The 18,687-nt window shown below is 53.0% G+C and overlaps 1 protein-coding gene across 1 annotated transcript in view; it reads left to right on the top strand.

Moving 5' to 3' along the window:
• COL9A2 (collagen type IX alpha 2 chain) overlaps positions 1–18,687 on the top strand; it is a 40,860-nt gene that overhangs the window by 16,807 nt on the left and 5,366 nt on the right. Inside the window, exons 12-27 of the mRNA XM_074934463.1 lie at positions 569–622; positions 1,163–1,216; positions 4,205–4,258; positions 4,758–4,811; positions 5,627–5,680; positions 6,929–6,982; positions 7,527–7,580; positions 8,323–8,376; positions 9,760–9,804; positions 10,561–10,614; positions 11,336–11,389; positions 12,195–12,248; positions 14,974–15,045; positions 16,033–16,068; positions 17,075–17,119; positions 18,293–18,325. Of these exons, the coding sequence (XP_074790564.1) occupies positions 569–622; positions 1,163–1,216; positions 4,205–4,258; positions 4,758–4,811; positions 5,627–5,680; positions 6,929–6,982; positions 7,527–7,580; positions 8,323–8,376; positions 9,760–9,804; positions 10,561–10,614; positions 11,336–11,389; positions 12,195–12,248; positions 14,974–15,045; positions 16,033–16,068; positions 17,075–17,119; positions 18,293–18,325 (825 nt within the window). The remainder of the gene's footprint in view (positions 1–568; positions 623–1,162; positions 1,217–4,204; positions 4,259–4,757; positions 4,812–5,626; positions 5,681–6,928; positions 6,983–7,526; positions 7,581–8,322; positions 8,377–9,759; positions 9,805–10,560; positions 10,615–11,335; positions 11,390–12,194; positions 12,249–14,973; positions 15,046–16,032; positions 16,069–17,074; positions 17,120–18,292; positions 18,326–18,687) is intronic.

Below are 18,687 nucleotides of genomic sequence, written 5' to 3'. Positions count from 1 at the left end.
AGCGTGTTACACTGAGGACACAGGCTTGGGGACCTCCCCTCCGCACTCCTGCTAGCCCCCACCTCTAAATCTGAGAGCAGCTTCCAAAGGGTCCAGTGCTTCTGCCAGGCTCCCCAAGCCCTGCTTGCTTTGCACAGCCCCCTCCTGGCATAGGTGCGGGAACTAGGGGTGCAGGGGTGCTGCTGTGCCCCCCTGGCTTGAAGTAGTAACAACAACCCAAATTACATGATTTCCGCCTTCAGCATCCCCACTATATAAATGGTTGCAGCACCCCCGCCTCCTGGGCTGGGTAAAAGAGTCTCCCAGGGGTGAGCTGTTTACTGCTGCCCTCTGTGGTCCTTGGCTGCCCTCTGTCGTCCTCGTGGATGGAAGGACACGGTGGGCTGCAGCAGAAAAATGCCCACCCTAGCTTCTGCCTGTGTGCAAACGCCCTGCGGTACCTGCCCATGCGTGCGTGATACCCCACAGCTGGGGGATTTACAGGGCAGACGCTGAGTGCGCCGCCGGGGAAACCACTTTGAGTGCGGGACTCGGGGGAGCCTTAATTGCCATCTCTTTTCTCCTTTAGGGACACAAAGGCCGCCCCGGTGCCCTCGGGGAATCTGGCAGACAGGGCAGGCCGGTGAGTACAGCTCCCCTTACCGGGCATCCCAGTCAGATGGAGAGGGGTTGGGATGGGGGGGAGGGAGGACGGGAAGGGGGAATCTCTGCTCTCTCCTGTGTGGAGATGAGATGGGGGTCTGGAGGGAAAGAGAGACTGAAGGATGGAGAAAGTAAGGATGGGTGAAGAGGCAGTGAGGAGAGAAAAGCACCAGGAGAGAGAGAGAAGGAAGGGGATACTGGGGGTTAGGAGGAATAAGAGTGAGGGATAGGGGAAAGAGGGGGGTCCCTGCCCCCGGGCTTGCATCAGGAGGGCCAGTAAATGGAGCTGGAGCTTCCCATAGTGTGTCCCAGGCTGCCTGCTCTTCCCAGCACTGAGTGGCTGCTTGGGGACTGGCTCTTCATCCTCCCCAGGGTATTCAAATCCCATCCCCCATCACCATCCCTCCCAGGGTCCCGCGTGCGGGGATAGAGGGGCTCTGGGCAGTTTAGACCTCAACGGCCAGGGTTCAGAGCCAGCCTTTCCTGCACTGACGTCTCTCCTCTCTCCTGTTCCCCCCAGGGTCCCCCGGGCGACATGGGCATTTCCGGAGAACAAGGCATCCCTGGCCCTCCAGTAACGTATTTACTGTTCTTATCGCTTGGTGCTTTTGACCTAGACTCATGGCCCAGGGGATTCGTTTATTTGTCACATTAGGCATTTAGGGACCCCCCCCCCGAGTTCAGCACAGCATAGCTCCCCATGGCCCAGCTGCTCCCCACAGTCTGACCCATCTCACTGTTAGGGGGGTTAGTCTGCCTCAGTCTCCCTTGGCCCTCTGGGGCGGTGCTGAGGGATTCCGCAGCCTATTCAAGTCCTGGGATGCAAGGTGGAGCCAACAAAAGCCCCACCCCCTGAGAGGGCGGGGCCACAGAACCCAGAACTTCGCTGATTACAGGAGACAAAGGGTGAAAAAATGAGGATGTAGTTCACGGGGACAGAGCAAGGAATCCCACGAGGACAGTAACCACAGCACCCATGGCCATGAGAAGGAATCGAAGGAGTCAGGATAGGGCCCAGAGGACCTCTACAAACCAGGGACTGGAAAAAAGGCAACAGCCACAGAGAGCTCCACCATCCAGCTTCCTCCTCCTGGACGGGCATTCGGCCATGCCGCCAGTGCCAGGAGGGGCTGAAGACGTCTCGAGCAGCCCTGGAGTCCGAAGTCTTCTATTTACACCCAGCACAGTGAGAACAGGCGAGGTTCCCGCACACAGTGTCACCGAAACACCTCCAACCCCGCCCGAGGGAGAGAAAGGACGTCTGGCTCTGAGGCCGGTGCAGTCCTTGGTCTCCCTGCTGAGCCTACCATTAAAGGGATAAATGAAAGAGGCCAAGGGATAGGCACTGGGCTGGGAGTCAGGACATAGATTCATAGATTCATAGATATTAAGGTCAGAAGGGACCATTATGATCATCTAGTCTGACCTCCTGCACAACGCAGGCCACAGAATCTCACCCACCCACTCCTGCGAAAAACCTCTCACCTATGTCTGAGCTATTGAAGTCCTCAAATCGTGGTTTAAAGACTTCAAGGAGCAGAGAATCCTCCAGCAAGTGACCCGTGCCCCATGCTACAGAGGAAGACAAAAAGCCTCCAGGGCCTCTTCCAATCTGCCCTGGAGGAAAATTCCTTCCCGACCCCAAATATGGCGATCAGCTAAACCCTGAGCATATGGGCAAGATTCACCAGCCAGACACCCAGGAAAGAAATCTCTATCCATGCTATAAAAAGGCTTTTAGGAAGATGGGTTTTATTCCTGGCTCTGCCGCTTGCAGGCAGTGGTTACCCTCGGCAAGCCTCTTCCTCCCTCTGGGCCTGATTGTCCACCCACTGGAACGTGGGGATACATGATTCTGACTCTGCTGTGTAAAGTGCATTGAGCTCTATGGATAAACGGTGCTGTGTAGAAGCGATGTGTTATTAGTGCTTCGCTGTTCCAACAAGGAGCCAGGTTCCTTTCTTATTATTTATCTCCCACTTGTTTCATCCAAGCTGCTGAATAGTAATGCCGTCTCTTCGCTGCCAGTCCAGGACAGATCTGAGCCAATGTCTTGGCAGTGACAGGCTTTGTATCCAACTATTCACCGCCCCGGGGCCATCTAGTTTGCTTTTCCTTGATTAAAAACAGAGTGATCCAGTTCTGATCTCAGATACGCCACTGTAAGTCCCTTGAAGTTAATGGAGGTGCTCTGGATTTATGCCAGCGTAACAGAGATCAGAATCTGGCTCTGTGTCTTACAGTCGTGCTAATGCTGTGAGCCGTGAATATGGAATGCTGTTGTTACTTTGGGCTTCCCGTTCAGACACTGCCTCAAACAAGCTGGAGAAATGGGAAGACTTGAGAGGGCAAATACATTCCCTCAGGAGGCATGAATACAACATGGTGATTCGTCAGAATTTGAGAGGACTCTGCCTTCCCCCTCTAACCAGTGAGGCAGATAGATGGAAGTGAAATGCGTCTCAGAGCCAGCTGATAACGTATTTCTCCCAATGTAGCACATTCCCGGCATTCACTTTTGTCACTGTGCTGCACACCACCGCCATGGCATATTCTCCTGCTCCAAATGTACAGAGTCCTGCCACTTTCACTAAAGGAGAATCTCTGGCTGCGGTGTAGGTCCTCTGACACACAGCTGAGATGTTCTGATTCCACCCAGTAGAGGGCAGTGGTGCATATGGCCAGCAGCCGGTGCATTGCAATATGTTTCCCTGTATCCAGTTACCTCTGCAAATCCTTTATATGACCCTTCCTTTCCTAAATCTTGGGGGGAGGGTGGGTTAGCAAGCAAGTTCCTCTCACTACCTGTGTAGAGAAGACAGGAATGTATCATCCTGGTTATGTTGTTTATAAACAGGGAAGAAATGTGCATGAAGAGCTTGTATTTTATATGACCAGTAAATGGAAAAATCAATAGGCTCAATTTTCCAGCTATAGTGTGTGTGTGTGTGTGTGTGTGTGTGTATGGGGGGGTTTCTTTTAATCTCCCATGAAATTGATTGGGAACAGTGATTCGCCACAGAGGTGGGGTCTGAGCACAGACCTGAGAGCCAGGAACTCCTGGGTTGTGCCTCTGATCCTGGCACTGATTCCCTCTGTGAGCTTGGGGAAGTTGCAAATCCTCCCTATGCCTCAGTTTCCCCCAGCCAAAAATGGGGATAACACCTACTCTCAGCGGGGTTGGGAGGACTGATTAATTCATGATTAACTAGCACTTTGAAGAGGAAAAGTAATTAATGGCCAAATCCTTCAGTCCTGAAGCAGGTGAAATCCCTCTGAAATCAAGTGGGAGCTTTGCTGGAGTAAGGACTGCAAGCTCGGATCCATTCATAATAATAAACTGTTGGCCAGGAAGGGGCATGGGTGGAAATTGGCAGCACTTGCAGGGAGGGGAGGGCTCAGCCAGTGTTTCATAATTAGCACTAAAATAGTATTTTCCAATAACACTTCTAAAAAGAATCACTTTATTCCTGGGTGGAGGTGTTCCGCAGAGAGACACCCTGTTTTGGGTGCAAGATCTGACCAATTCTGACTAATCCTGGTTCTTCTCTTGCTTTGACAGGGTCCTCAGGGCCTGAGAGGTTACCCTGGTATGGCGGGACCAAAGGGCCAGACGGTAAGGACGCCAGGGAGGTGTTAAACAACTCCCATGCTTTGCTCTAAGGAATGGAGACCTAGGGATGGAATGGGGTCTGGTGATTAGAGCAGGGTGATGGGTTCTGGGAGTCAGGGCTCTGCTAGCTCTGGGAGGGGTGTGTGATCTAGTGGTCAGAAGAGGGGACTTGGAGTCAGGACTGTTGGTTTCTGTTCCTGGCTCTGCCGCTGATCTGCTGTGTTGCCTTGGTCAAGTCCCGTCGCACTCTGTGCCTCAGTTTCCCCATCTGTAAAATGGGGGTAATGACCCGACCCCTAGCGGGGTGTGTGGCACAGAGTATTATCATCATCATCATTGCTTGTTGCTGAACTCCCAGCCTTCAATATCCTAGTGAGCATCACTGACGTCCATGTCTGAGAGCATCAGGGGAAGGGAATTCACACACCGACCTGGCTCCTATGTGCTAGGGAAGGACAGTTCATAACATGTCCGTAATCTAAACTTGTGCTCTGCTTTTCAGGGTCCCCATGGCTATAAAGGAATGGTTGGGTCTATCGGAGCTGCTGGCAGGCCGGTAAGTCCTTTCCCCTCTTTTCCTGGGCTGCTGCAATGATTGCATGTATGTGTCAGATCACGTCCCACCTAGCATCCATGGGGAGCATCTGTGCAGCCCTGTCTGACTCGCAGAGAGCCCTGTTGTTATCCTCCCAAAGGGTAGATCCTACCATGGTGAGTGAAAGCTCAGGGTACTCATGCAAAATAAAACCGAGATCCCCAGCCTGGAAAAGCAAGGCTGAGTGCGTTTCCTGATACCATCGACTGCCCCCAAAGTGCCAATTTCTTCCAGAGTATCCAGCGCAGCAGCAGCCCCTGTCCCAGTGAAGCGTCTATGAGTCAAACCTTCTCTCAGCTGCATCTGTGCAAACCCTTTGAATCCACTGGTCTAAATAAGAGCAACATTCATCCCCATCTGTGTACGTTGTTACAAGGGGGATGAGTTTAAATAAACAGGATGCAGTGTGGCCTAGTGGATGGAGCACCAGCCCGGGGACTCAGGACACTGGGATTCTCTTCCTGGCTCCGCCTCTGGCCTGCTGGGTGATCTTGGACAAATTGCTTCTGTGCCTCAGTTTCCCCATCTGTAAAACTGGAGGCGATGATATTGACTTCCTTTGGCGATTGGCTGATGAAAACTGTCTTGGTCTTGTTGTTAAATACAAGCCCTTGTACTAGCTGATCTGCAGTTTTGTGGCTGAGGCTCTTCTCTCCCCTTCGGATCCTTCCTGCTCACCTGGCATTGTCTACACTCCAGGATGGATTGTGAGGCAGGGTAGGCCTGTGGCATGGAACAACCCTGTTAAGCCTTTGTGTATTTCCCTTCTCCCGTAGGGCGAGGAAGGCCCTAAGGGGCCACCTGGTGGAGCCGGCGAGAAGGGAGACCTCGTAAGTTAACTGTTTCATTGTGCTCCGTGCACAGGTGTCTGCATTGGGTTTCAGAGGCAGGTATGGTGGCCATGCATTATGCCCAGGTCACATTTCACATCCCTGAAGAAGTGCTTTAAACCCAGAGTGCTTCATGCTTCTGTTCCATGCTTCAGCAGATGTGCCCCAGCTGTGGTGTTCCAGACCGGTTCCTCACACATGGCTCTGCCAAATGCCCCTCTGTCCTAACCCACGGTCCCCCTTGCTCTCGCAGTCTGGGCTCCCCCAAACAGCTCTGCCAATGCACTCCCAACCCTGAGCTGCTATTCCCATCCAGCGCCCCTCCCGAGCAGAGCGGCGGATCGTTTGGCGATATGGACGAACATCCAGTAGGGACTCCTCTGCCGTTCCTAAGACCAGCTCATTTCACAAGCCAGGTGATAGCCCGATTCCAGAGCTGCTGGGTGGAGGGTCAGTTAACCTACCGGACGCAGGCAACATGTAACTCGGTGGCCAGACTTGGCTCCAGGACAAGAAAGGAAACGGTCTCTGTCAGGAAGTTGGTGGCTTCACATAGTTTTCCAAAAGCTGCTGAGTGCCTTCCCTGAATGGAGAGGCTCTCGCAGCTCCGAACCCCTCTGGCCCTTCCCAATACCCCTACAACCCATGGGGCAGAAATGGGTCCGAGAGGTCTGCAGATTGCAGTGCCCCTGCCCTCCCCCCACCAGCCCATTCCCTCAGCCTGATTCAAGGTCTTCGCCACCGCTACAGTGTGACCAGAAATGCCAGCCACTCAGATCCCATGCAAACAGGATTAGGGGATTAGAGGACCCCCGGGGGTAAAGTCCAGACAACGGAAGAATCAAAATAAGGATTTGTGTGTTTGAAATTGCTCCAAGTCACCTGACTTCCTTCACTACCACCCTGAGCCCTGCCTCTGCAGGTAGCTTGGGAACGCCACGGACTGCAGCTCCCAGATATTCGGTTTCCTTTTCTTGCAGTCCTGGGGGCTTCAGGCCTCCAAAGTGGGTGGGTGGCAGAGGGCTGGGAGAATCATTCGCCACCTAGCCCCAGATCAGGTCCAGTCTCCCCTCCTTTCTCCCCCACTGGGACCCAGCTGTGCTGCGATACCTCCCTTTGATTCCGCACGAGTTAACACTCCCCCTAAAGATGGGGCGCAGAACCCACAACCTGATCCACTAGGCTTGTGCTGATGTCCCCAGAGCCAAGAGGGATGGTAAAATAATACTTGTTCTCCTTTTTTTTCAGGGTGCCCGTGGCTTCAGGGGTCCCCAGGGAGCAATGGGCCCCAAAGGGGATAATGTAAGTACAGCCTGTCTCTGGATTCAGGCGGAGAGCCTTACCAAGAGCACCTTGCACCCCTGCATTTGTCCTCTGCTCCGTGCTGGGCAAGGGCCTGGCAGAGATGCTCCTGCCCATATGGCTGCACCAGCCGCTCTGGATTCAGGGGTGAAGCTCCTCAGTCGGACCTGATTTGCTTCTCTCCCAAGGGGCTTGGGGTTCCCCCTCTCCCCGCCTGCCCCTCCACTCCCCCTGCCTCACAACCTGCAGCCACTTGCATCTCTTTGATTGGGGCTGCCCTCTGTCCTGTCCCACTCCCTGCGAGCTGCCAACGAGGGGGGGTGGAGAGGACGTTGCTATAAGATGGTGTGGTCACACCTGCAGCAAAGGGCATCAGCCCCTAGGCATCTGTCCCCAGATCCTCTCTTCATGATCCGCCTGGCTTCTCCATTGAGGCTCTGCACATCTGGGCTTCCAAGCAGATTGGTCCTAACCTGCCTCCCCCCCCCCCCCCCCCCCCGCCGGCAACTATCTCATGGTGACTGTTCCTTCTCCTCCTTTGCAGGGACTCCCTGGCATCGATGGTAAAGACGGCACCCCCGGCATCCCTGGTGTGAAGGTGAGAGGCCAGGAGGGAGTGTGGGGAGAGGTTGGGTAGTACCAGGATGTCTCCAGTCGCTCCTCCATACTTCCCAGTGTCTCTCTTTGCCCCTGTACGGATCAGACAGTTAATTCCCCTGCTCCATGTTAGATTCCCTGTGGCTGGGATCAGGCAGCCCCAGGCCCCCGAGTCTCTTGCCTTCAGTCTGCCGTGGCGGTGGGGAATGAACGTGCACCGCGGGTCAGTTGAATGGTTGCTGGAAACCGGGGGCGCTTGGCCAGCACAACAGGGCACTGTTACTCCTGCTGCAGCCTGGGCCGGGATCGCCGCATCTTTGACCCTGACGAGTGCCGTGGGGTTTGCCATCATCGGATGGATGCTGATGTGGCACATGGATGGTTCCCAGGAGAGCGCCCCCACTCTCCCCCCAATTGGTGACCTCAGATTGGGGTCACTGCAGGTGGGGTTGGGTGTTTATAGGGACCCAGAGTTTTTCTGGGTTGCTGGGAGTGCCCATGCCACCTCCTCTGTGGGGCCATTTCAAGTGAGGGGCTGCCCGGGACACTCTCTTATAACTGCCCCTGCATTGCAAACTCTCCCATCTTGGGGCACTCTCCCCTCATCCTGCTTGGAGCAGCAGAAGCTCTCGGGCCCTGTCCCCAAATCAGCCCACGTGCGCTGTGCTCTGCCAGCCCCCGATTGCCTCCAATCGCTTTGTTCTTTGCTGCCTCCCAGTAACGACTTGTCATGTCCCTTGCAGGGGAGCGCAGGGCAGCCCGGCCGCCCTGGGTCACCGGGCCACCGAGGATTAGCCGTAAGTATCGGAGCACAAGAGCCATCCCTAGCCAGACATTTCACTTGGGGCTGACCTCCCGTAACTGCTTCCCTGCTGCTGAATGCGCTTGGTACGCCAGGTAACGCATCTCTCCCGTGTTGCCCTGGGCCTTAGTGTTGTGCAGGATGCTGCAGCACTGGAGGACCGGCAGTGAAATGGTTAATCTGGAATCTCTTTTAACTACAAATCAACCTAAGCTGCCAATTTTGGACCCAGATCTGATCTTCCCCTCATCCAGCGGTGCTCAAATACGGCCCACGTCTTGTCCGAACTCCCACCTGAACGGTTACTCCATCTCTTCCGGTGCAGACGTTGGTGTAGTCGATAGTTGGAATGCCACTTGGTTCATTGTCCTGAGATTTCAGTCCCATCATTCTTCCTGCTTCCCCTTCCTCAGACCTCTTTGCACTTTGATCCTGAGTCTGCTCTCACTTACACTCAGTGTAAATGAAGACTAACTCTGCCAAAGTTAGTGTAAAACTGGTGTAAGTCAGATCAGAAGGCACTGACCTCAGTGGACTCACTCCTCATTCACACACAGTGTAAGTGAGAGCAGAATCAGGTCTCAGTGGAGTTACTTCTGATTTACATGTCTGTGAAAGGAGAATCAAGCCCTTGGTTGAGACTAGCTCAGAATTTGGCCTTGAATTTTGAACAGGGTAAACTGGTTGAAGTCTATGTCCAGAACTCGAACCAAACATTTCTAGAAGTCCAAAAAAGTTCAATTTAACCTTTTCGTCCTCCATTTTTGCCACTGCTTTGGTACTTCTGAATGGCGTTGGGGACTGGAAGCGGACGTGGAAAGATGCTGTGAGAGAGAACCTTTCTCGTGGCATCTGCGGCCCACTCTGTTCCACCTTTATCAAAAGGCCACCTGGGTTTTGTTGGTCCCTGGTTGTCCAAGACAGGATTTCATTGTACAGGAAGGTTGGTGCCAGAAGATTTCAGCTCAAGAGGTTTAGAGAAGACTCTGAACTTTTGATCTTATTCAATCCAAGCCTTCTGAGATTTGCCCATCCCTATGTTTGGCTTCTCATTATCTTTTGCCAGTTTTTGGCTTCTACACCCTGTGTACTCTATACATTAATCCAATTCTTAATTCTGCAGGGGGCTGGACTAGGTGACCTCTTGAGCCCTCATTTCTATGAGACTGTGATTCCTGGAGGCTGTAATAACCCTGTTGCCCTGCGGGCTGAATTCCATTGACCAGCGCTGAGGTCCTGTAAATCAGACACTTCCCTTCCTTCAAGGGGGATCTCAAAGCTGCCGGGACTGTGTCTCAGGAACTGCCCATCCAAAATGCACGTTACATACAGGCAGTCACTAATACAGGCAGTCACTAATCTGGTTTTGTTTCCCCAGGGTTTGCCAGGCCAACCTGGGGCCAAAGGTGGCCCAGGAGTTAAGGTGGGTGAAAAGAGCCTTTATGTAGCATACTGGTACTGTCACCCTCTCTTCAAATGATATGCCCATCTGTATGGTCTCTGCAAGTTACATCTGTACACCTCTGGAGAATGGGATGGCATCCTTTATGCACACGGGAACAAATCGCCCAGTAAATATAAATACAACCCCGCTGCAAATATCCTTGTCCTAGCTCATCGCTTGGACCATGTCACCCCTCTATTGGTTCCCCCTTCTCCATCACCTCCAACATTACTTGTATTTGGCCTCATAGCCTATCCCTACCTACCTTTCATCTCTTGTATACTACTGAGCTGTCAATTTCTACCTCCAGTCTGGCCCATGCTGCCAGCCTCCATCTGCCACTTGTTACATTTCCAACCAAGCCCCTTTGTGTTTTCTCCCATGCTGCCCCTCCCACTGGGGAAGAGCGCCCCCGTGAACACCTGCAAAATTACCTCATTATCTTCCCTCAGATCCCTGCTTAAAACTCTCCTTTGCCTTAATGGCTACAAAATCTTTGCAATGATTAAGCCACGGGTGTGCTGAGCCCACCGCCTATCATGGTTGTCTCGTTGTTTCCTTGGGTTCCCCTCTGTGTCCGTCTGCCACTTGTCTTATGCTTAGACTATAAACTCTTCTGTTCCATGTCTGTGCAGCTCCTAGCACAATGGGGCCCTGCTCCATGACTGGGGCTTCTAGCCAGTAACAAGATACAAATAATACATACAATGAATCTTGTCTCTGGCTCATTGACAGGGTGAACCAGGTGCCCGTGGCCTTCCAGGAATCACCGGAGCCCCTGGGAAAATTGTAAGTAAAGAGACTCCGTCTGTTTATCCCTGTGACTCTCTGGCTCCCGTCCCATCAGCGCACGAGGGCGCTCTCGTCCGTCTTTGCTCGTGTTCATTTTTCTTTGTCTCTCTATTAAGTTGACAACAAAATCGGATGCTTCCACCCCCGCCCCCTTCACTATTTGCAAAAGATCTGGAGCTGTGGCTGTGGCTCTGGCCGCATCTCCAAGCCCTATGTGTTGGTCCCAGGGGCTGAGGTAAAGACATGGAGGAGGCAGGGTGTTCAGTGGCTTTTTTTTTAATCCTACACCAACTTATAAAAAGAATGTCAGATCCAGGTCCAGTGCCATGTTTTCTGTTACCCAGAGCCTCGTGGGCCCTGCCCAGCCCCAGTGCCAAATTCTGTGACCCAGAAGCCCCTGTGGCCTGGTCAAAGGTCCAGTTTAGCATTCCCTGATGCTCTGAATTCAACAGGGTGAATTAAAGGTCTGGCTTTGCTGCAAATGGCAGGTGCAGCTGGCAAGGAGGGGCACAGGGAAGTCACAGAATGCCACCCCCCCCACCATGTGATTTGCCTGTGGAAAGCACCCAAGGGCAAATGATTGCATCTGAGCACCAAGAGAGGTGATAGGCAGCTGCCGCCCCTGTGTAACTCCAGCAGATCTCTAGCTGAGTGGCAGGAGGCAGTGCTGTTCTATCTCAGTCCAATAGTCAGGCCCTGCTCTGGATTCTTTTCTTAGGGGGAACTTGGACCTCCAGGTGAGCCAGGGCCACAAGGTGTCCCCGGGGTGAAGGTAAGTCTAGAAAGTCGCAAGGGAATGTGAGCCAGAGTTCCTGAGTTCTCTGCTGGCTTTGGCAGGGAGTGTCGTGTTGCGTAAGAGAATAATAGTTAGACCAGGAACGAGGATTCCTGGGTTCTGTTCCTCGATCTGGGTGGGAATGTGTTTGAGTGTTTAGACAATGGAAGTCGGGACTCCTGGGTTCGATCCTTGGCTCACCATGTGACCCTTGGCAAGTCCCTGCCCCATCCATGCCTCAGTTTCCCCATCTGTAAACTGGGTCTAACCCATACCCCTTCACATGGGGGTAATGAGGCTTAATCCATTAATGTTTGTACCTTGCTTTGAGAACTGCGGATGAAAGGGACTCTAGAAGGGCAAACATTATTACAGTGTCTGGCAGCCATGCACCCTGGGGGAGTCCCTGCATCTGGGATCTGCCTGTGGGAAGAGTGGGACCGGAATGGGGAAAGGGCAATAGCTGAGGGCATTGCAAGCACAGGTGTGGAACCCAGCCTGCTCATGCAAGCTCGCCCCATCTCCCCCTCCTACAGCCTTTTCCCAGAATGCCCAGGCCTGGGGAAAGGGGAAGGCAAGCTGGAGTGAACCCCGTGTTCGTGGGATGCCAGGTAGCATCCCTGCACCCTCTCCTGGGTATTTAGGAGGGTGCTGTGGGGGTGTAGGCAGCAGGGGTGCAGGCAAAGGAGGTTTGCGTGGAAGGCGGGGATGAAGTGATGTGGAGAGATTAGTCAGGTGGTACAAGAAGGGCACAGACAGCCCTGGCTATTCCAACTGGTTCTGTTTTCTTTCCTCTCTGCAGGGCGATCGGGGAGAGCGGGGCCCGGTGGGTCCCCAAGGCCTCCAGGGGAAAGTGGTGAGTGTGGCTTTGATTGATCGCATTTGTGTGCGCGCGCGCGAAGATCCAGAGCCAGAAGCTGGGAAAGGAGACGGCCCTTTTCCCTTTCCTCCTCCCCGACCCGGGCATCTGCACCCCAGCAAAAACCTAGTGTCCAGGGCTCGAGCTCAGGGAGCCGGTTTTTCCAACCCCCCTGGATGGCTCAGTGCAGGGGATTGCACTGCTTGGATCGGGTTGGTAGCCAGAGAAGGGTCACCGTAGGACACAGTGGGCGTCCCCAGTCAGGTCTGCTGAGATCACCAGTGGAAGGGAGGTTTCTTACCACTCGCTGCAAGGCCAATGTAGCGGCAGAAGGGCCTGCAAAGTGAATGGCCAGCAAAGCCGCTCTTCGGATTTGGGGTCCAGAATCAGCATGTGCGGGGGGGGGGGGGGGGGATCAACAGAGCAGGAAGAGTCAGCTCGGTTTGCAGCTCCCAGGCTGGGCCGGGCACTCCAGTATCTCCGTATCATTTGGAAGCTGCAGAGGTTTCACCTGCATTGCTCAGAGGGAGAAGAAATCGGCAGTGTGACCCTGGCACATCTCTGATGGTGGCCTGCACTGCAATTACCTTCCAAGGCTGTTTGCCAAGGTAGGACTTGGGCATGTTCCCAGTGAATCCCTCAATGCCACACACATCCTGCTTGTCCCTGCCCAGCTCAGGTGCACTGTGCTGCACACAGGAGCACAGGGTGGATGGGGACCCAGATGCTGAAGCATGGCAGTTAAGCTACTTATGGAAGGGAGGAATGTCTTAGCAGGAAGGGGTTAATCCTTATCTCCTAACATAATCCACCCACACCTTGCCCCTAGGCACTCACACCTGTAGGTGGTGTGGTCTAGAGGATAGTGCACTGGACTAGGACTCAGGAGCTCTGGGTTCCATTCATGGCCTTCTGGGTGACCCTCCGCAAGTCACAGCCCCGCTCCGTGCCTCAGTTTCCCCATCTGTAAAATGGGGATGCTGCTGCTGATCTACATAATGTGTTTTGAGATGTTCTGATGCAAAGTGCTGTTTAAGAGCTAGGGGTCGTGACTAGTAGTTTATGCCCCCAGCACAGGAGAGCAAGGAAGCCAGACATGCAATGGACTCGAGACTTCCTATGGCTCAGGGCAGGGGGCTGCGCTTTGTGGTTATCCACACTTGTGCCTACATGTAGGCGCCAAGTAGCCCTCGGAGTTGAGCTGGAGGGCAGCACACAGATTGGCTTCTCTGCAGCACACAGATGTTTTGCATGTGCCATGGAAGACCCATGCCTGGAAAGGTTTGGCCTTTGCTCACCGGGGTGCATTTTGAAAGAACTAGCATGTGCACTAATTGGGAGGGAGGCATAAGTTTGGCTCAGACCCCAGGATGATCCCCCCCCCCCCCCCCCCCGAGCAGTTTAACATGAAGGAGCGACTGAGCCAGCCCAGCCCCTGCTGCGAGTGGCCAGACAGGGTGAGGGGATTAGGCAGCAGGAGAGAATCACTTGGGGATTAACGGCCCACAGGAACCGACTGTGTGTTTTCAACCAAAGCGGGGAGTGGGTCTCCTCCCCAGCCCAGAGAGAGAAGGACACACAGCAGGGAGTGTGTTTTTCTGCTCTTGGGCAGTTTATAACTGCAGGGTGGGCTCTAAAGTACCCCCCCTCCTTTTTCTGAGATAAATCATCTGGGAGCAAGAGCGTCCCCTCCTGGAGGACAGATTCCGTCTCGGCTCTTCTCCCTGCAGGATTTAACAGAGACTGTAAGAAAAGGCTATTTTGGGAGAGCAGGAGAGACCTTCCCATTTCCTGGGCTCATCTCAAAGACACAAGAGGTTGAGAGGAAACCCCCCCCACCCTGCTTTCTTTAACAAGTTGAATAGGAAACCCCATTTAAATGGGGCTATGGCTGTTAAATGATTGACAGGGAACCACAGTGTCCTGCAGCTGCTAGGATCCACGGCCCGGAAATGAGAGTTAGGTGCTAAAGGCCTGTGAGGATCTGGGCCTCATCGCTTTGCTTGATCCGCGAAGACCCAGGATCGTGCTGTAAATGCCCAGCCAGCCGGAGCTTGGGTGACTCTAAGAGGGAGGCCGAAGGATCTTCTCCCTCTTGGCATGCAGGATGCAAAGGAAACACAGGCCATGCCACTCACAGGGGTCTCTCCTCCTGTCAGTGGTCACTAGAGGGTGAACACATGCATGGAGGGGTGGATTAGCCTCCCCTGGGCACATCAGCGTGTGGTGCTGTGTTTATGGGAGTTACACGTGCAGGCGGAAAGGAGAGCAGTCCCCTTGGAGTTCTGTGCCTGAGGTTTCAACAAACACGTCGTGGTACAGACCGATGGGCTCCCTATGTCTGGGCAGCATCTGGGACACGCTGCACGGGGTGCAGGAGGCCCTGCTTTGCTGCTCCCACCAGCGCAAGGGAGAAAGCTGGGGTTAGGGGGTCCAGTGGCTCCGCAGTCTAGAATACACTCATTCATTCACTATCTACCTTGCTGTAGCCTCAACATAGCTGCACCCAATTCAAATGAATAGCCGCAAATTACTCTTGGCCCTGCTCTAGTCACCAGAGCTGCCACCCCCTTCCCCGCTGAAGGTCTGTGTCTTTCCTACTGCTGGTTTCACCCACACTTCTTTCTTTCTTTCTTTCTTTCTTTCTTTCTTTCTTTCTTTCTTTCTTTCTTTCTTTCTTTCTTTCTTTCTTTCTTTCTTTCTTTCTTTCCTTGATTTCCAGGGATCGAAAGGCGAGCAAGGTCCTCCAGGGATCCCAGGGCCACAGGGCCTGCCAGGTGTCAAAGGAGACAAGGTAACATCATGAAATTCCTGAGCGGGGGCAAGACGGTGATGAGGGCTGAGGCGAAGAGCAAAGCTTAGAAGGGAGATGAGATCCATGAGATCCACTAGGGACCTCCCCATGAAGATTTAATCTGTCAGAAAAATTGAGGTTACCGTGATGGGGACTGTAGAAATCCTGTAGACAGATAGATACAGTGGATGTGGTGAGTGGGTGGATGCAGCTGATGGATGAATGGATGGATGCTGTGGGAATGGGAATGTCTATGTGGCCCGAGGATACGCTTTCCCGGCGCAGGTGAAGGCTGGCCTCACATCCCAGCACCAGCAGATCTTCCTCGCTTTGCCTCCTGCAGTTTGACGGGCTGGGTCGGCTCCTCCTGCCTCACGCAGTGGAATGGCAATGAACTTGCCCAGGCAGTCCTTTACAGTCACATTTTAGCTCAGCTCATCCCTGATTTACGAGCCCAGTCAGGAACATGGAGGCTTGATCCTAAACCAGTTGGAGTCACGGGAAAGTTTCCCATTGGCTTCAATGGGCATTGGATGGTTCAGGCCCAGACACACTGAAGTGACTTAAAATGTGAGCGCAAATGAATGCTGAGGTAGCCCTGAGCCTGCAGTTGTTTGAACCCACAAACATGGAGACCCAGTGAAGGCCTGGCTGAAAAGTTGGCCCCAAGGCCCAGTTTTAATGGAAGGAGTAAGTGGCTTTATTCACAACATTCAGGCTGGCTAGATAGCTAGGAGGAACCAGCCACAGCACTTGGTCTGGTGTAACCCAGGAGGGAGATTTTAGGGAGGCTGTTATTTTGGTTGTCCAAAGTCCTGGTTAGAAAGATGTTAAGGGATCTTTCTGCCCCCCGCATAGTGTGTGATCACCCCCACCCCCATTCTGCCTCTGATGTAAAACACCGATGGTGCAACACACCTTGTCTTCTTGGGTGAAGACACAGCTGTGGCATCCCCGGTCCTGATTGTTCTCTGCTCTCTTGTCTAGGGCTCCCCAGGAAAAATTGGATCCAAAGGCGACATCGTAAGTAATTGACCTTCTTACTGCTCTGGGAAGCTGACTCCGTTGGGGTTGGGACTGTGGGCTGGAGAGATACTGGCCACTGTGTTTCCCAGGTCGGGAGCGCATTTGTAATGACCTTCTTTTCTAGAACAACCTGAGCAATCCATAGCTCAGTGGCTTGGATCCCGTGTCACCATCACTGTGTGTTAAATCCTAAGTGGCTCCCTGGAAGTGTGGCTCTTAGCTGTGTATCATGCTGGGGTTCCTGGAGCCTTTAATACAGTACACGCAAACTCAGCAGCAAAGCCAAGAGCCTAGCCAGTTTGCAGGATTCACTTGGCATTGCTGAGCACTGAGCAGAAATTAACTCCGTTCCCACTGATCGTATCCCAGCATGCACTGAGTCTCATGTAAAATCCTCTCTGGGAGTTAGTTTAAAGTCTTGGTCAGGAAAAGGAAGGGCACAAGGGTTTAGGACCTGCCACACTGGCACTGGGTCTTCAACTTCTGGTGTTCTCCTCCCAACAGTGACTGGTACCAGATGCTTCAGAGGATGCATCTGGCCAATTATTCAGTGCTGCACCTGGGGGTGGACATTTTCCTTCCTGACCACTGTGATGCTTGACTTTCTCCCTACTCTCTGAGGTGTTGCCTATCACGACATGGCTAATCCTTGAGCTAGACCCATGGAATAGTTCCTGTTTCTTTATAATCTTCATGCAGAGCCAGGCTTTTAAACACTGGCCTCTGGTTTGTTGCTCATTTTATGGGCGCAGCAAATTATTGACTGTAATGTCGGTATTTTAGATCTCCAGCGACTTGATTGTATCCACAAATCAGGCACTTGCCCAATTCAGTGACCTAGAGCATCTGCAAACAATTGGAAATGCAAAATTGCAGGCCTCAAGCCAGAGACTTGGTTAAGCTGAAAAGATGGCCCTGGATGCATGACTGAGATTGTTCTCCCCAGGGTGGGAGGGAGGGGAGGAGGAGTCACATGGACTGACTTGGTTTTCCTTCCCTCTAGGGAGACCCTGGCGTGGAAGGCCTTCCCGGGGAGAAGGGGGAGAAGGTAAGGTACCCTCTGGACAAGGCTTCCTCCTGGGCTGTCGGTGTGTGTGTGTGTGTGATGCCATCATGATACACCAGCACTACTGAGCCATGCCACAGCACACCTTGCTACACCAGGGTGCAGCATCCTGATGTTACATTGGCCCCATTGGCTGCTTTAGGGCATGACAGCATTTCCGGGGGCTCTCTCTTGAAATCTAGAGGATCCTTCAACAATCAGGGCAGATGCTGACCCTGTTGCTGCCCTGGTACTATTCAATATTCTCATTAATGACTTGGATAATGGAGTGGAGAGTATGCTTATAAATGCTGCAGATGACAGCCAGCTGGGAGGGGTTGCTAGCACTTTCGAGGACAGGATTGGAATTTGAAAGGACCTTGACAAAGTGGAGAATTGGTCTGAAATCAACAAGATGAAAATTCAATGAAGACAAGTGCAAAGTACTCCTCTTAGGAAGGAAATATCAAATGCACCACTACAAAATGGGAACTAGCTGGCTAAGTGATAGTCCTGCTGAAAACGATCTGGGGGTTCTAGAAGATCACAAATCGAATGTTAGCCAAGAGCGCGATGCTGTTGCGCAAAAGGCAAATATCATTCTGGGGTGTATTAACAGGAGTGTCGGAGGTAAGACACAGGAGGTAAGGCCTTGGCTGGAGTCCTGTGTCCAGTTTTGGGTGCCCGACTTTAGGAAAGATGTGGACTAATTGGAAAGAGTCTGGAGGTGGGCAACAAAGATGCTAACATGTTTAGGAAACCTGACCTATGAGGAAAGGTTAAAAAAAGACAGAGGCGGGACCTGATAACTGCTATAGGGAGTATGGTGATCAATTGTCCTACCTCCAGTGGACAGGGAGAACAAGAAGTAACGGGCTGAATTTGCAGCAAGGGAAATTTGTTAGATCTGAGGAAAAACTTTCCAGCTCTCAGGAGGTTATGGAATCCTCGTCACTGGAGGTTTTTGAGAACCGCTTAGGCAAACTCCTGTCCGGGAAGGTCCAGGTTCACCTGGTCCTGCCTCAACACAGGGGGCTGGACTTGATGACTTCTCGAGGTTCCTTTCAGCCTGACACTCTCATTGTTCTGTGATCTCCCCGGGGAGGGTGCTGAGCGGTAACACAAGGGCTCGTGGCTGTATCTGCCAACCACATTCCCTTTCTCCTCTATTCCTAGGGGGAGTCAGGCGAGCCAGGACCAAAGGGTCAGGTGAGTAACTGTGAATTTAGGAGTTAACAACTCGCCGCCCCTCCGCTCTCAGCTTTCCCTCCGGATAGCCCTTCATGGCTCATTTGATCACTGGATGGAGTCTGCGTGGGTTGGTGTGGGTCAGGCAGGAACTCTTCTCTCCCTGTAATTGTTCTAAGAGATTCCGAAAACTGGGCAATTATGAGGAACCAGGATGGACTCAGCATGGCATGATCCTGTTTCGGTTCCATGGGCCAAGCTTCTTAGTGGTCTGTGGATGATCCGAGTCCAGGGCCATCCCACATCGCCAGCCGATGCTGCTGAAAGATCCATAGGCACCTGATGTCCAGGTCCCACTGGAGAGCGGCCTGCGTTGCCTTAAG

Source organism: Natator depressus, chromosome 19 (genome assembly GCF_965152275.1).
Source record: "Natator depressus isolate rNatDep1 chromosome 19, rNatDep2.hap1, whole genome shotgun sequence".
In the NCBI taxonomy this organism is placed as follows: domain Eukaryota; kingdom Metazoa; phylum Chordata; order Testudines; family Cheloniidae; genus Natator; species Natator depressus.
The sequence above is the reverse complement of the archived record's forward strand: the minus strand, read 5'-3'. Positions and strand labels throughout refer to the sequence as shown.